The 19,482-nt window shown below is 42.8% G+C and overlaps 1 protein-coding gene across 6 annotated transcripts in view; it reads right to left on the reverse strand.

Annotated features, from left to right (window-relative positions):
* The window catches only part of LOC142378179 (mechanosensitive cation channel TMEM63B-like), a 221,053-nt gene extending 202,013 nt beyond the window's left edge, over positions 1 to 19,040 (reverse strand). For 4 of the 6 annotated variants that reach the window (XM_075462425.1, XM_075462426.1, XM_075462424.1 and 1 more), the window contains exons 1-3: positions 18,901 to 19,040; positions 2,990 to 4,060; positions 1,372 to 2,114 (exon numbers count right to left, since the gene is read on the reverse strand). In XM_075462425.1, coding sequence (XP_075318540.1) covers positions 1,372 to 2,114; positions 2,990 to 4,036 — 1,790 coding nt within the window. In that variant the 5' untranslated portion in view covers positions 4,037 to 4,060; positions 18,901 to 19,040. The remainder of the gene's footprint in view (positions 1 to 1,371; positions 2,115 to 2,989; positions 4,061 to 18,900) is intronic. The other 2 variants (XM_075462428.1, XM_075462427.1) reach the window with 1 other exon arrangement.
* Between the last annotated feature and the right edge of the window lie 442 nt (positions 19,041 to 19,482).

A 19,482-nucleotide genomic window follows, 5' to 3' on the forward strand; every position in this document is an offset into this window, starting at 1 on the left:
TGATGTCTCCTTGGATATGCACTGCAAAAAGCCAGCTTTCAAAAACAAGAAAAAAAAAGTACAAATATTTGGTGTATTTTGCTTAAAAATAGCAAAATTATCTGCCAATGGAACAAGAAAATGTGGCTTGTCAAGATTTTTCAAAATAAGTAAAAAAATCTAATCTCAGTTAACCCACAAATACCTTAGAATTAGTGTATTTTAACTAATAACAAGTACATTTTTCAAGTACAGGGGTACTTGAAAAATACCCCCGTATCCGCCGGATAGTCGAATCTCGGATTCAGGAGGTGCAGTGTGGTTTTCGTCCTGGCCGTGGAACAGTGGACCAGCTCTATACCCTCAGCAGGATCCTGGAGGGAGCATGGGAGTTCGCCCAACCGGTCTACATGTGTTCGGTGGACTTGGAGAAGGCGTTCGACCGTGTCCCTCGGGGACTCTTGTGGGGGGTGCTCCGGTAGTATGGAGTGCCGGACTCCTTGATCTGGGCTGTTCGGTCTCTGTATGACCGGTGTCAGAGTTTGGTCCGCATTGCCGGCAGTAAGTCGGACATGTTTCCTGTGAGGGTTGGACTCCGTCAGGGCTGCCCTTTGTCACCGATTCTGTTCATAATTTTTATGGACAGAATTTCTAGGCGCAGCCAGGGCGTTGAGGGGGTCCGGTTTGGCGACCTCAGAATCGGGTCTCTGCTCTTTGCGGACGATGCGGTTCTGTTGGCGTCCTCAGGCCGTGACCTGCAGCTCTCACTGGAGCGGTTCGTAGCCGAGTGTGAAGCGGCTGGGATGAGAATCAGCACCTCCAAATCTGAGACCATGGTCCTCGGCCGGAAAAGGGTGGAATGCTCTCTCCGGGTCGGGAATGAGATCCTTCCCCAAGTGGAGGAGTTCAAGTATCTCGGGGTCTTGTTCACGAGTGAGGGACGAATGGAACAGGAGATTGACAGACGGATCGGTGCGGCGTCTGCAGTGATGCGGGCTCTGCACCGGCCCGTCGTGGTGAAGAAGGAGCTGAGCCAGAAGGCCAAGCTCTCGATTTACCGGTCAATCTATGTTCCTATCCTCACCTATGGTCACGAGCTGTGGGTAGTTTCTTGATTCTAATTAAATACACGTGGCCTATTTTCTCAATATATTGAAAAATATACATATATAATATATAATATGTGAGAGCACTCTTATTTCTGAATATATGTGTGATTTGGAAACATGTTTAAAACTCAATAAAGATAATGTTGGAGGAAAAAAAATGGGAGGAATCACCAATGTTTTAGTGAAATACTCTCACACCCAAACATCAGGAAGGTCATTTCTCACGGTTCAACCAATCGCCGGCGCCCGACACCAGATATTTCTGGGGACGTTTTGTACTTACAAGATCTCGTCGTTCTCAAACTCCAGGACTCCGTGCGTGTCCTCGAAGTCCTCGCCGCCGCCTTTGGCCGTCCCTTCGAAGGTTTTGTACGGCACCACCACCACGCCGCGGGCTCCGGAGGTCCGCGCGACCTTCACCTCCATCATCCCGACGCTCTCGCTGACGGTCGCCACCGGCTCCTCGAACGTAAAGATCCCGGCGTGGTCGTCGTCGAAGATGGTGACGGTGGCCGTGCACGGCAGGCCTAGGCCCGCGAGGCTGTCCACGTGGTTGGCTTCGTGGCCGTTGGCGCCCTCCGACAGGACCCTGACGTTACTGAGGTGAACCAGGAAGTGCTCGTCCTCCTCGAAGATGTCGTCGTCGATGATGTCTATGCGGAGCTCCTGCTCGGTCTCGCCGGGCTCGAACACGATGGTTCCCCGGGTGAACCGGTAGTCCGAGCCGGCGTTGGCCGTGCCGTCTTCCGTGCGGTAGTCCACGGAGACCGCGCTGGTCAGGTCTCCGCCTTTACGGACCACATTCAGCGCCACGCTGCCGCAGTTCTCCAGGCACTGGTAGGCCGCCGGGTCGAAGAACACCTTGGAGGAGAAGTCGTTGGCCGACACCTCGGAGCAGATGTCGTGCTGGGTGGCTTTCCTCGCCTGGTCGGCGGCGTGCTTCTTCAGGACGTTACCGGCGCCGGTCATGATTCTGGTGGCCTGACAGCGGTAGAAAGCCCGACTCTTCTGTTGCTGGGTTAAAACCTGATAATTGGATCAAACGTGGGAGAAAAAAAATTAATATCTAAATTATACACAAGATTGGAAAATTTGAAGGGTACTCTGGAAAAAATGCCCCTCCAAAAATAAGTAAAAAAAACAACAAATCAAAGACGTTTTTGCTTGAAATAAGCAAAAAAATCTGCTTCAAGATGTATTGTCTTCAAACAAGTCCCTATATCTGGCTGAAATGGTGCTTGTTAGGCAGTTGTGTCTGATATTAAGTGTAATGAGATACTCAATGAGACAAATATACTTGGTAAGATTTAGATTTTTTCCAGATATAGGGACTTGTTTTAATACAATACATCTGGAATTAGTGAAAAAGTCTTGAAAACAAATTGTTTTGAGTCACATTTCATATGAAACAAGCTTTTTTTTTTCATTTGAAGAGGTTTTTAAGCTAATTTCAAGATCACTTTTATCTCAAAAATCCTACACTGGAAAAAATGCCCCTCCAAAAATAAGTAAAAAAACAGCAAATAAAAGACGTTTTTGCTTGAAATAAGCAAAAAAATCTGCCAGTGGAACTAGTGAAAATCGGCTTGTCCAGATTTCTTGAAATAAGATGTGATATTTGGGACTTTTGAGTTAAAAGTGATCTTGAAATGAGCTTAAAAACCTCTTCAAATGTCAAAAATAGCTTGTTTCATATGAAGTCCGACTCAAAACAATTTGTTTTCAAGACTTTTTCATTTAACAAGATATTCCAGATGTATTGTCTTCAAACAAGTTCCTGCTGCAATGCTTTTATTTTACGTAAAGCACTTTGAATTGTTTGTACATGAAATGTGCCATATAAATAAATAAATTTGATTTGATTTGATAAAAATTTGCAAATTTAAAAAAAAACAACAAACCTGATAATTGGCGAGTTCCACCAGCTGCTCCGTGTCTTTGTCCGGGTGCTTCTGCTTCAGCTCCTTCAGGATCCTGGCCACCTCCCTGCGGGCCTCCTCCTCGTCCAGCTCCTTCACCTCCAACCCGGCCTCGAACTCCTCGCCGTGAGAGTTGGGTACTCTGCCGTCCATTTCGATGTCCACCTTCGGGGGAAGCTCCGGCTCCCCCTCGGTTTCGATGATCATTCCTTTCCGCTTGCCCGCTCTGTACCGCTTGTACACGTATTTGTAGAAAAGAAGCCGGCGGTCGGCCACGTAAGCAAACCCGACGCAGATGGGAAAGAAGAAGAGCGTGAGAAGCCCCTCCCATATCTGAACGACGCCCGGGGAAAAGACGGCGAGGATCAGGTAGAGCCAGGTGTAGGCGAAGACGCTCCAGGACGCCGTGACGAAGAACACCCGCAGGTGCTTCACCCGCCGGACCTCCCCGTCAGGGATCACGGAAACGCAGTAACCGATGATGACGAACATGTTGAAGGCGGCGCTTCCCACGATGGTGTTGGGCCCCAGCTCGCCGGCGTTGAAGTTGTGACCGCAAACCTCCACGACCGACAGGAGGATCTCGGGCGCTGACGACCCCAACGCCATCAGCGTCAGGTTGGACACCGTCTCGTTCCAGACGCGCACCGTCGTGGTGATCTTCTCGCCGTTGGGTTTCTTGATGGTGATCTGTCTCTCCTGGGAGGTGATGACCTCGATGGACGCCATGAAGCGGTCCGCGATGATGGAGACCCCCAGGAACATGTAGGCCAACCCCACAAAGTAGATGGTGGCCCTGGCCAGGCGCTCGGTGAAGGCCGGGTCCTCCGGTTTCCACACCGGCAGGATGACACCCTCCACGCAGCCGGTGCTGCCGCCACATTTGGTGCGGTTGCTGACCGTGTTGTTGGAGGTCAGCGTCGGAGTCGAGCCGCCTGCTGCTAAACGCAGAAACTCAGCCGACATTACGGTCAACACGAAGAGCAGCTTAGAGGTGGAGGACGATGGAAAGGTCCCTGCTGGGCTCATGGTGACACTTCAGCTGCCTTCAACCTGTAAGACACAGAAACCGTCCTCAGTGTGTGGACCGGGGAGAACCATGGAAACACCAAAGGAGCTCGAGTCTCGCCCCCAAATTCAACACTGGAAAAAATGCCCCTCCAAAAATAAGTTACAAAAAACAACAAATAAAAGACGTTTTTGCTTGAAATAAGCAAAAATAAATCTGCCAATGGAACTAGTGAAAATCGGCTTGTTAAGATTTCTTGAAATAAGATGTGATGTTTAGGACTTTTGAGATAAAAGTGATCTTGAAATTAGCTTAAAAACCTCTTCAAATGAAAAAAAAAACCTTGTTTCATATGATATGTGACTCAAAACAATTTGTTTTCAAGACTTTTTCATTTAACAAGATATTCCAGATGTTTTGTGTTAAAACAAGTCCCTATATCTGGAAAAAATCTAAATCTTACCAAGTATATCTGTCTCATTGAGTATCTCATTACACTTAATATGAGACACAACTGCCTAACAAGCACCATTTCAGCCAGATATAGGGACTTGTTTGAAGACAATACATCTGGAATATCTTGTTAAATGAAAAAGTCTTGAAAACAAATTGTTTTGAGTCACATATCATATGAAAGAAGAGAATACTCTTATTTTCTCATTCTTATTAAGTTCTTCTTATATTTTAGAAGAATTCTAATTTTGGGTTATATCTACTCTATAAATTAAGTTTGGATTTAACTGTAGCTGTGATGAACTTTCCAGAGTTTGAATTAATAATGAATTACATTGTTTGGGTTTTCTTTTTAAAGCTCTTTCATGAGTTTTAAAGATAATTTTGGACTCCTCGGATGGGAACTGGAAGATACCAGCAACTCACTGACCTTTAATGCAGAAATACTCCTTTTTATCTCTAATTTATCTAAGGATCCTGGCTCTAAAATTACATCAACACACTGAAAAAAATGCTCCTCCAAAAATAAGTAAAAAAAAACAACAAATAAAAGACGTTTTGGCTTGAAATAAGCAAAAAATCTGCCAATGGAACTAGTGAAAATCGGCTTGTCAAGTTTTCTTGAAATAAAATGTGATATTTAGGACTTTTGAGTTAAAAGTGATCTTGAAATTAGCTTAAAAACCTCTTCAAATGTAAAAAAAAAAAGCTTGTTTCATATGATATGTGACTCAAAACAATTTGTTTTCAAGACTTTTTCATTTAACAAGATATTCCAGATGTATTGTATTGAAACAAGTCCCTATATCTGGCTGAAATGGTGCTTGTTAGGCAGTTGTGTCTTATATTAAGTGTAATGAGATACTCAATGAGCCAGATATACCTGGTAAAACTTAGATTTTTTTCAGTACCAGCAACTCATTGACCTGTAATGCAGAAATACTCTTATTTTATCTCTAATTTATCTAAGGATCCTGGCTCTAAATGAAGAATACTGAAGAGTGAATACTTCATAAACCTACCGTCACTGAAACTGTTTAGCGTTAGACAGATGAAGATAAAAAGCATGGAAGCGTTATCTGATGGCATCAGAATCTCAGGCGTAGACTTTTCATCCTGAGGCAGAAACAGCGAACGGCACGAGCATTAAATCCTGTCAGCCGCCGTTAAGACGAGAAGCAGCAACACCAGCTGCTGGTGGAAATAACCAAACTGAGGCAGCTCGCTGCTCAGCTCGCTGCTCCTCCCTCAGCTCTCAGTCCAGCCTCCCAACTCCAACCAGCCTCTTTGTCATATTCAAATGGTCTATAAGACCTATTACCACAGTATAAACCTTCATATTTCCTCTCAGATGGAAGTTTTTTATCCAAGTTAAATAATAGACCTTAAAATATTCCCATTAATTTATAGACCATCACTGAAAAAAACAACTCATGAGATTTACTTAAAAAACCCTTTGTAAGTATTTGCACTCAGATGATTTAAGTAATATTTAATGCTGCAATATCAAGTAAATGTTACTCACCATAAAACAGTTTTGAAGATATTAAGTAACATTTACTTAATTACATCTAAGTTTTAAGTTATATCTATTTAAACAAATGAAGTAAAGTCTACTTGTTTTTCATAGGCAGGAACATCATTTTACTCAAAATTTTAAGTAAATTTTATATATCTGTAGTATTTGCTGTTATGAAGTAACTTAGTAGATTTTAACGACACACTTTCAGAGTAAAGTTTATGTAATATTTCTAGGTTTATGTACATACAACTATTAAACATTTCAATTGTATGAGGAAACCTAAGTAAAACTTACTCTTCCCCCATAACTCATGTATTACGTTAATAAAATGTTTAATTTTACTTAAGAAGCTCGAGTTCTTACTGAATCTTAAAAATACAGTTACTCTAATAGAGTTTACTTCACCAAAAAGTCCCTTTTTTCAGTGCGTCGAACGGCTTTCTAAATGCTTCCTCTTAGAGGAAAGCTTATCCATGTTTCTGATCTTATTAATACTTCACCAGGAGGAAAACTTAGTCATATTCAAATGGTCTATTTAACCCTTGTGTGGTCTTAACATTGTGTTTACTCCCTTTGTCCTACGGGTCAGAAATGAGCCGCCCTACCAAAGCCCCAAAATAAAGCAACTTAATTGAATATTAAATCCAAAATCTATTTTGTATGATGAAACCACCTGTTATTTATCTATTCAACTCAGTTCAATACATTTTTTATCATGTATTTTTTGTACACAATACAAAAAGACAATCACCAGTTTTCAGGATTACACTTTTTTTATTTTTTACGACCACAAACCAGCTGTCAGTTGGACCAACAGTTTTCTTGTTTTCTCAGTTTTCTTTTACATAATAAAGGTTTATTATTGCTATTATATAAATGTGAAGTAATTACTTCTGAATTAATTATATTGAAAGGGAAAAAAACTGAACTTTTTTCTGGTGTTTAAATGTTTTTATAATTCACGGGTCAAAAATGACCCATAAGACAATCTTTGTACCCTAGTGGTGTACAGCCCACATGGAAACATGAACAAAAATAAAGTGTGACTTTTTCTAATGATGGGGTCCCTTTAGGAAATAATTTCAAGGAGACAGAGATACATTAATTACATTGAGTTTGGCTGATTTTGGGGCAAATTTTGGAACTTTTGTTAAACTCAGGCTGAGAAATTCTTCAGAAACATAAACACTGAGAATTTCTGGCTGCCTTATCTTGAAATATAATCCTCTGTGCATGTTGTAACGGTAGCTTTGAAATCAGCCATCAGCCATGTGTGTTGGAGGCTGATTTACAGGCTAATGTGTGTCCTCTGAATGTGACCGTCGGATTAAACTGACTGCAGATCTGTTCCCGGATCGGCCTGCAGGGCCGTCACACTGTGCCCTCTGCAAGAGCTTTTTTACATGAATTTATTCAGCCGACGCTTCTATTAACATAAAGGAACAAAACCGAAGTTAACCCAACAGCTTAACCACAACCATCCAACAACTTAACCACAACCATCCAACAACTTAACCACAACCATCCAACAACTTAACCACAACCATCCAACAACTTAACCACAACCATCCAACAACTTAACCCCAACCATCCAACAACTTAACCACAACCATCCAACAACTTAACCACAACCATCCAACAACTTAACCACAACCATCCAACAACTTAACCACAACCATCCAACAGCTTAACCACAACCATCCAACAGCTTAACCACAACCATCCAATAACTTAACCCCAACCATCCAACAACTTAACCACAACCATCCAACAACTTAACCACAACCATCCAACAACTTAACCACAACCATCCAACAACTTAACCACAACCATCCAACAGCTTTACCACAACCATCCAACAACTTTACCACAACCATCCAACAACTTTACCACAACCATCCAACAACTTTACCACAACCATCCAACAGCTTAACCACAACCATCCAACAACTTAACCACAACCATCCAACAACTTAACCACAACCATCCAACAACTTAACCACAACCATCCAACAACTTAACCCCAACCATCCAACAACTTAACCACAACCATCCAACAACTTAACCCCAACCATCCAACAACTTAACCACAACCATCCAACAACTTAACCCCAACCATCCAACAACTTAACCACAACCATCCAACAACTTAACCCCAACCATCCAACAACTTAACCACAACCATCCAACAACTTAACCACAACCATCCAACAACTTAACCCCAACCATCCAACAACTTAACCACAACCATCCAACAACTTAACCCCAACCATCCAACAACTTAACCACAACCATCCAACAACTTAACCACAACCATCCAACAACTTTACCACAACCATCCAACAACTTAATCACAACCATCCAACAACTTAATCACAACCATCCAACAACTTAACCACAACCATCCAACAACTTAACCACAACCATCCAACAACTTAACCACAACCATCCAACAACTTTACCACAACCATCCAACAACTTAACCACAACCATCCAACAACTTAACCCCAACCATCCAACAACTTAACCCCAACCATCACACAACTTAACCACAACCATCCAACAACTTAACCACAACCATCCAACAACTTAACCCCAACCATCACACAACTTAACCCCAACCATCCAACAACTTAACCACAACCATCCAACAACTTAACCACAACCATCCAACAACTTAACCCCAACCATCACACAACTTAACCCCAACCATCCAACAACTTAACCCCAACCATCACACAACTTAACCCCAACCATCCAACAACTTAACCCCAACCATCACACAACTTAACCCCAACCATCCAACAACTTAACCACAACCATCCAACAACTTAACCACAACCATCCAACAACTTAACCCCAACCATCCAACAACTTAACCCCAACCATCCAACAACTTAACCACAACCATCCAACAACTTAACCCCAACCATCCAACAGCTTTACCACAACCATCCAACAACTTAACCCCAACCATCCAACAACTTTACCACAACCATCCAACAACTTAACCCCAACCATCCAACAGCTTTACCACAACCATCCAACAACTTAACCCCAACCATCCAACAACTTAACCACAACCATCCAACAACTTAACCACAACCATCCAACAACTTAACCCCAACCATCCAACAACTTAACCCCAACCATCCAACTACTTAACCCCAACCATCCAACAACTTAACCCCAACCATCCAACAACTTAATCACAACCATCCAACAACTTAACCCCAACCATCCTACAACTTAACCACAACCATCCAACAACTTAACCCCAACCATCCAACAACTTAATCACAACCATTAAACAACTTAACCACAACCATCCAACAACTTAACCCCAACCATCCAACAACTTAACCACAACCATCCAACAACTTAACCACAACCATCCAACAACTTAACCCCAACCATCCAACAGCTTAACCACAACCATTAAACAACTTAACCCCAACCATCCAACAACTTAATCACAACCATTAAACAACTTAACCCCAACCATCCAACAACTTAATCACAACCATCCAACAACTTAACCCCAACCATCCAACAACTTAATCACAACCATTAAACAACTTAACCACAACCATCCAACAACTTAACCACAACCATCCAACAACTTAACCCCAACCATCCAACAACTTAACCACAACCATCCAACAACTTAACCCCAACCATCCAACAACTTAACCCCAACCATCCAACAACTTAACCCCAACCATCCAACAACTTAACCCCAACCATCCAACAACTTAACCCCAACCATCCAACAACTTAACCACAACCATCCAACAGCTTTACCACAACCATCCAACAACTTTACCACAACCATCCAACAACTTTACCACAACCATCCAACAACTTAACCACAACCATCCAACAACTTAACCCCAACCATCCAACAGCTTAACCACAACCATCCAACAACTTAACCACAACCATCCAACAGCTTTACCACAACCATCCAACAACTTTACCACAACCATCCAACAACTTTACCACAACCATCCAACAACTTTACCACAACCATCCAACAGCTTAACCACAACCATCCAACAACTTAACCACAACCATCCAACAGCTTTACCACAACCATCCAACAACTTTACCACAACCATCCAACAACTTAACCACAACCATCCAACAACTTAACCCCAACCATCCAACAACTTAACCACAACCATCCAACAACTTAACCACAACCATCCAACAACTTAACCACAACCATCCAACAACTTAACCACAACCATCCAACAACTTAACCCCAACCATCCAACAACTTAACCCCAACCATCCAACAACTTAACCACAACCATCCAACAACTTAACCACAACCATCCAACAACTTAACCCCAACCATCCAACAACTTAACCACAACCATCCAACAGCTTAACCACAACCATCCAACAACTTAACCACAACCATCCAACAGCTTTACCACAACCATCCAACAACTTAACCACAACCATCCAACAACTTAACCACAACCATCCAACAACTTAACCACAACCATTAAACAACTTAACCACAACCATCCAACAACTTAACCCCAACCATCCAACAACTTTACCACAACCATCCAACAGCTTAACCACAACCATCCAACAGCTTTACCACAACCATCCAACAACTTAACCACAACCATTAAACAACTTAACCCCAACCATCCAACAGCTTTACCACAACCATCCAACAACTTTACCACAACCATCCAACAACTTAACCCCAACCATCCAACAACTTAACCCCAACCATCCAACAACTTAACCACAACCATCCAACAGCTTAACCACAACCATCCAACAACTTAACCACAACCATCCAACAACTTAACCACAACCATTAAACAACTTAACCACAACCATCCAACAACTTAACCCCAACCATCCAACAACTTTACCACAACCATCCAACAGCTTAACCACAACCATCCAACAGCTTTACCACAACCATCCAACAACTTAACCACAACCATTAAACAACTTAACCCCAACCATCCAACAGCTTTACCACAACCATCCAACAACTTTACCACAACCATCCAACAACTTAACCACAACCATCCAACAACTTAACCCCAACCATCCAACAACTTAACCACAACCATCCAACAGCTTAACCACAACCATCCAACAACTTAACCACAACCATTAAACAACTTAACCCCAACCATCCAACAACTTAACTCCAACCATCCAACAACTTAACCACAACCATCCAACAACTTAACCCCAACCATCCAACAACTTAACCACAGCTTAACCACAACCATCCAACAACTTAACCACAACCATCCAACAACTTAACCACAACCATCCAACAACTTAACCCCAACCATCCAACAACTTAACCCCAACCATCCAATAACTTAACCCCAACCATCCAATAACTTAACCCCAACCATCCAACAACTTAACCACAACCACCCAACAACTTAACCACAACCATCCAACAACTTAACCCCAACCATCCAACAACTTAACCACAACCATCCAATAACGTAACCACAACCATCCAACAACTTAACCCCAACCATCCAAAAACTTAACCACAACCATCCAATAACGTAACCACAACCATCCAACAACTTAACCACAACCATCCAACAACTTAACCCCAACCATCCAACAACTTAACCACAACCATCCAACAACTTAACCACAACCATCCAACAACTTAACCACAACCATCCAACAACTTAACCACAACCATCCAACAACTTAACCACAACCATCCAATAACGTAACCACAACCATCCAACAACTTAACCCCAACCATCCAAAAACTTAACCACAACCATCCAACAACTTAACCACAACCATCCAACAACTTAACCACAACCATCCAACAACTTAACCACAACCATCCAACAACTTAACCCCAACCATCCATCAACTTAACCACAACCATCCAACAACTTAACCACAACCATCACACAACTTAACCCCAACCATCCAACAACTTAACCACAACCATCCAACAACTTAACCACAACCATCCAACAACTTAACCACAACCATCCAACAACTTAACCACAACCATCCAACAACTTAACCACAACCATCCAACAACTTAACCACAACCATCCAACAACTTAACCACAACCATCCAATAACGTAACCACAACCATCCAACAACTTAACCCCAACCATCCAAAAACTTAACCACAACCATCCAATAACGTAACCACAACCATCCAACAACTTAACCACAACCATCCAACAACTTAACCCCAACCATCCAACAACTTAACCACAACCATCCAACAACTTAACCACAACCATCCAACAACTTAACCACAACCATCCAACAACTTGACCCCAACCATCCAACAACTTAACCACAACCATCCAACAACTTAACCCCAACCATCCAACAACTTAACCCCAACCATCCAAAACCTTAACCCCAACCATCCAACAACTTAACCACAACCATCCAACAACTTAACCACAACCATCCAACAACTTAACCACAACCATCCAACAACTTAACCCCAACCATCCAACAACTTAACCCCAACCATCCAACAACTTTACCCCAACCATCCAACAACTTAACCCCAACCATCCAACAACTTAACCCCAACCATCCAACAACTTAACCCCAACCATCCAAAAACTTAACCCCAACCATCCAACAACTTAACCACAACCATCCAACAACTTAACCCCAACCATCCAACAACTTAACCCCAACCATCCAATAACTTAACCACAACCATCCAACAACTTAACCCCAACCATCCAACAACTTAACCCCAACCATCCAACAACTTAACCCCAACCATCCAACAACTTAACCCCAACCATCCAACAACTTAACCACAACCATTAAACAACTTAACCCCAACCATCCAACAACTTTACCACAACCATCCAACAACTTAACCACAACCATCCAACAACTTAACCCCAACCATCCAACAACTTAACCCCAACCATCCAACAACTTAACCCCAACCATCCAACAACTTAACCACAACCATCCAACAACTTAACCACAACCATCCAACAACTTAACCCCAACCATCCAACAACTTAACCCCAACCATCCAACAACTTAACCACAACCATCCAACAACTTAACCCCAACCATCCAACAACTTAATCACAACCATTAAACAACTTAACCACAACCATCCAACAACTTAACCCCAACCATCCAACAACTTAACCACAACCATCCAACAACTTAACCACAACCATCCAACAACTTAACCCCAACCATCCAACAGCTTAACCACAACCATTAAACAATTTAACCCCAACCATCCAACAACTTAATCACAACCATTAAACAACTTAACCCCAACCATCCAACAACTTAACCACAACCATCCAACAACTTAATCACAACCATTAAACAACTTAACCACAACCATCCAACAACTTAACCCCAACCATCCAACAACTTAATCACAACCATTAAACAACTTAACCACAACCATCCAACAACTTAACCACAACCATCCAACTACTTAACCCCAACCATCCAACAACTTAACCACAACCATCCAACAACTTAACCCCAACCATCCAACAACTTAACCACAACCATCCAACAACTTAACCCCAACCATCCAACAACTTAATCACAACCATTAAACAACTTAACCACAACCATCCAACAACTTAACCCCAACCATCCAACAACTTAACCACAACCATCCAACAACTTAACCACAACCATCCAACAACTTAACCCCAACCATCCAACAGCTTAACCACAACCATTAAACAACTTAACCCCAACCATCCAACAACTTAATCACAACCATTAAACAACTTAACCCCAACCATCCAACAACTTAATCACAACCATTAAACAACTTAACCACAACCATCCAACAACTTAACCCCAACCATCCAACAACTTAATCACAACCATTAAACAACTTAACCACAACCATCCAACAACTTAACCACAACCATCCAACAACTTAACCACAACCATCCAACAACTTAACCCCAACCATCCAACAACTTAACCCCAACCATCCAACAACTTAACCACAACCATCCAACAACTTAACCACAACCATTAAACAACTTAACCCCAACCATCCAACAACTTAACCACAACCATTAAACAACTTAACCACAACCATCCAACAACTTAACCACAACCATTAAACAACTTAACCCCAACCATCCAACAACTTAACCCCAACCATCCAACAACTTAACCCCAACCATCCAACAACTTAACCCCAACCATCCAACAACTTAACCCCAACCATCCAACAACTTAACCACAACCATCCAACAACTTAACCACAACCATTAAACAACTTAACCCCAACCATCCAACAACTTTACCACAACCATCCAACAACTTAACCACAACCATCCAACAACTTAACCCCAACCATCCAACAACTTAACCACAACCATCCAACAACTTAACCACAACCATTAAACAACTTAACCCCAACCATCCAACAACTTAATCACAACCATCCAACAACTTAACCACAACCATCCAACAACTTAACCACAACCATCCAATAACGTAACCACAACCATCCAACAACTTAACCCCAACCATCCAAAAACTTAACCACAACCATCCAATAACGTAACCACAACCATCCAACAACTTAACCACAACCATCCAACAACTTAACCCCAACCATCCAACAACTTAACCACAACCATCCAACAACTTAACCACAACCATCCAACAACTTAACCACAACCATCCAACAACTTGACCCCAACCATCCAACAACTTAACCCCAACCATCCAACAACTTAACCACAACCATCCAACAACTTAACCCCAACCATCCAACAACTTAACCCCAACCATCCAAAACCTTAACCCCAACCATCCAACAACTTAACCACAACCATCCAACAACTTAACCACAACCATCCAACAACTTAACCACAACCATCCAACAACTTAACCCCAACCATCCAACAACTTAACCCCAACCATCCAACAACTTTACCACAACCATCCAACAACTTAACCACAACCATCCAACAACTTAACCCCAACCATCCAACAACTTAACCCCAACCATCCAACAACTTAACCACAACCATCCAACAACTTAACCACAACCATCCAACAACTTAACCCCAACCATCCAACTACTTAACCCCAACCATCCAACAACTTAACCCCAACCATCCAACAACTTAATCACAACCATCCAACAACTTAACCCCAACCATCCTACAACTTAACCACAACCATCCAACAACTTAACCCCAACCATCCAACAACTTAATCACAACCATTAAACAACTTAACCACAACCATCCAACAACTTAACCCCAACCATCCAACAACTTAACCACAACCATCCAACAACTTAATCACAACCATTAAACAACTTAACCACAACCATCCAACAACTTAACCCCAACCATCCAACAGCTTAACCACAACCATTAAACAACTTAACCCCAACCATCCAACAACTTAATCACAACCATTAAACAACTTAACCCCAACCATCCAACAACTTAATCACAACCATTAAACAACTTAACCACAACCATCCAACAACTTAACCCCAACCATCCAACAACTTAATCACAACCATTAAACAACTTAACCACAACCATCCAACAACTTAACCACAACCATCCAACAACTTAACCCCAACCATCCAACAACTTAACCACAACCATCCAACAACTTAACCCCAACCATCCAACAACTTAACCACAACCATCCAACAACTTAACCCCAACCATCCAACAACTTAACCACAACCATCCAACAACTTAACCCCAACCATCCAACAGCTTAACCACAACCATTAAACAACTTAACCCCAACCATCCAACAACTTAATCACAACCATTAAACAACTTAACCCCAACCATCCAACAACTTAATCACAACCATTAAACAACTTAACCACAACCATCCAACAACTTAACCCCAACCATCCAACAACTTAATCACAACCATTAAACAACTTAACCACAACCATCCAACAACTTAACCACAACCATCCAACAACTTAACCCCAACCATCCAACAACTTAACCACAACCATCCAACAACTTAACCCCAACCATCCAACAACTTAACCACAACCATCCAACAACTTAACCACAACCATCCAACAACTTAACCACAACCATCCAACAACTTAACCACAACCATCCAACAACTTAACCACAACCATCCAACAACTTAACCACAACCATCCAACAACTTAACCACAACCATCCAACAACTTAACCCCAACCATCCAACAGCTTAACCACAACCATTAAACAACTTAACCCCAACCATCCAACAACTTAATCACAACCATTAAACAACTTAACCCCAACCATCCAACAACTTAATCACAACCATTAAACAACTTAACCACAACCATCCAACAACTTAACCCCAACCATCCAACAACTTAATCACAACCATTAAACAACTTAACCACAACCATCCAACAACTTAACCACAACCATCCAACAACTTAACCCCAACCATCCAACAACTTAACCACAACCATCCAACAACTTAACCCCAACCATCCAACAACTTAACCACAACCATCCAACAACTTAACCCCAACCATCCAACAACTTAATCACAACCATTAAACAACTTAACCACAACCATCCAACAACTTAACCCCAACCATCCAACAACTTAACCACAACCATCCAACAACTTAACCACAACCATCCAACAACTTAACCCCAACCATCCAACAGCTTAACCACAACCATTAAACAACTTAACCCCAACCATCCAACAACTTAATCACAACCATTAAACAACTTAACCACAACCATCCAACAACTTAACCCCAACCATCCAACAACTTAATCACAACCATTAAACAACTTAACCACAACCATCCAACAACTTAACCACAACCATCCAACAACTTAACCCCAACCATCCAACAACTTAACCACAACCATCCAACAACTTAACCCCAACCATCCAACAACTTAACCACAACCATCCAACAACTTAACCACAACCATCCAACAACTTAACCACAACCATCCAACAACTTAACCCCAACCATCCAACAACTTAACCCCAACCATCCAACAACTTAACCCCAACCATCCAACAACTTAACCACAACCATCCAACAACTTAACCACAACCATTAAACAACTTAACCCCAACCATCCAACAACTTAACCACAACCATTAAACAACTTAACCACAACCATCCAACAACTTAACCACAACCATTAAACAACTTAACCCCAACCATCCAACAACTTAACCCCAACCATCCAACAACTTAACCACAACCATCCAACAACTTAACCACAACCATTAAACAACTTAACCCCAACCATCCAACAACTTTACCACAACCATCCAACAACTTAACCACAACCATCCAACAACTTAACCCCAACCATCCAACAACTTAACCACAACCATCCAACAACTTAACCCCAACCATCCAACAACTTAACCCCAACCATCCAACAACTTAACCCCAACCATCCAACAACTTAACCACAACCATCCAACAACTTAACCACAACCATTAAACAACTTAACCCCAACCATCCAACAACTTAATCACAACCATCCAACAACTTAACCACAACCATCCAACAACTTAACCCCAACCATCCTACAACTTAACCCCAACCATCCAATAACTTAACCCCAACCATCCAACAACTTAACCCCAACCATCCAACAACTTAACCCCAACCATCCAATAACTTAACCCCAACCATCCAATAACTTAACCCCAACCATCCAACAACTTAACCACAACCATCCAATAACTTAACCACAACCATCCAACAACTTAACCCCAACCATCCAACAACTTAACCCCAACCATCCAATAACTTAACCCCAACCATCCAACAACTTAACCACAACCATCCAACAACTTAACCACAACCATCCAACAACTTAACCCCAACCATCCAACAACTTAACCACAACCATCCAACAACTTAACCACAACCATCCAACAACTTAACCACAACCATCCAACAACTTAACCCCAACCATCCAACAACTTAACCACAACCATCCAACAACTTAACCACAACCATCCAACAACTTAACCCCAACCATCCAATAACTTAACCCCAACCATCCAACAACTTTACCACAACCATCCAATAACTTAACCCCAACCATCCAACAACTTAACCACAACCATCCAACAACTTAACCACAACCATCCAACAACTTAACAACAACCGGGTCTTTGGCCCCCTGTCTGACAGAGTAAACCTGGTCTTTGGGCCCCTGTCCTACAGAGTAAACCTGGTCTTTGGACCCCTGTGTGACAGAGTAAACCTGGTCTTTGGGCCCCTGTCCTACAGAGTAAACCTGTTCTTTGGACCCCTTTCCTACAGAGTAAACCGGGTCTTTGGGCCCCTGTCCTACAGAGTAAACCTGGTCTTTGGGCCCCTGTCTGACAGAGTAAACCGGGTCTTTGGGCCCCTGTCCTACAGAGTAAACCTGGTCTTTGGGCCCCTGTCTGACAGAGTAAACCGGGTCTTTGGGCCCCTGTCCTACAGAGTAAACCTGGTCTTTGGGCCCCTGTCCTACAGAGTAAACCGGGTCTTTGGGCCCCTGTCCTACAGAGTAAACCTGGTCTTTGGGCCCCTGTCTGACAGAGTAAACCGGGTCTTTGGGCCCCTGTCCTACAGAGTAAACCTGGTCTTTGGGCCCCTGTCCTACAGAGTAAAGCGGGTCTTCGGGCCCCTGTCTGACAGAGTAAACCTGGTCTTTGGGCCCCTGTCTGACAGAGTAAACCTGGTCTTTGGGCCCCTGTCTGACAGAGTAAACCGGGTCTTTGGGCCCCTGTCCTACAGAGTAAACCTGGTCTTTGGGCCCCTGTCTGACAGAGTAAACCGGGTCTTTGGGCCCCTGTCCTACAGAGTAAACCTGGTCTTTGGGCCCCTGTCTGAGCCAGAACTCACCTCTGGTCCTGATGCAGCAGCAGCAGAAGAAGCGAGTGTGCTCAGCAGGGAGAGCTGCGTTTGATAACTGCTCTAAATTTAACAGAAACACTCGTTGTTGTGCCCGTGAGCTGCTTATCTTCCCCGTCCCAGCGGCCCATGGCCTTACAAGGCTCTGCGGGGCCCGGGGCCATCCAGCAGCTCCTCGTCCCCCCCGACACGTGGGGGAGATAACGGCCCACAGCTAATGGGAGCCCGGTGACGCCAGCGTCCCACTGAGGGTCAGGAATGCCGGGGTAAGTGTCCCCCGTTCACCCGGGACACATGGCAGCCTCCACGGCCGCGATTTTCCACACTGACAAGGTGACATCCGAAGACCTGCAGACCCCCGAGGTCCTCAGAGGAGTTTCAGCTCCACCGCAAAAACAACCTTCACACCTGGGGGTTTCTGTTCAAGATACAGACACAAAATAAAGGAAAAAATCAACATCGAATGGCTCATTAAGGGGTTGAGTTCTCAGACTGCTGGGCCATTTGTTCTGAAAACTGTTCACTGGAAAAATTGCCCCTCCAAAAAAACCCAACAACAAATAAAAGACGTTT

Source organism: Odontesthes bonariensis, chromosome 4, assembly GCF_027942865.1.
Source record: "Odontesthes bonariensis isolate fOdoBon6 chromosome 4, fOdoBon6.hap1, whole genome shotgun sequence".
Lineage (NCBI taxonomy): Eukaryota > Metazoa > Chordata > Actinopteri > Atheriniformes > Atherinopsidae > Odontesthes > Odontesthes bonariensis.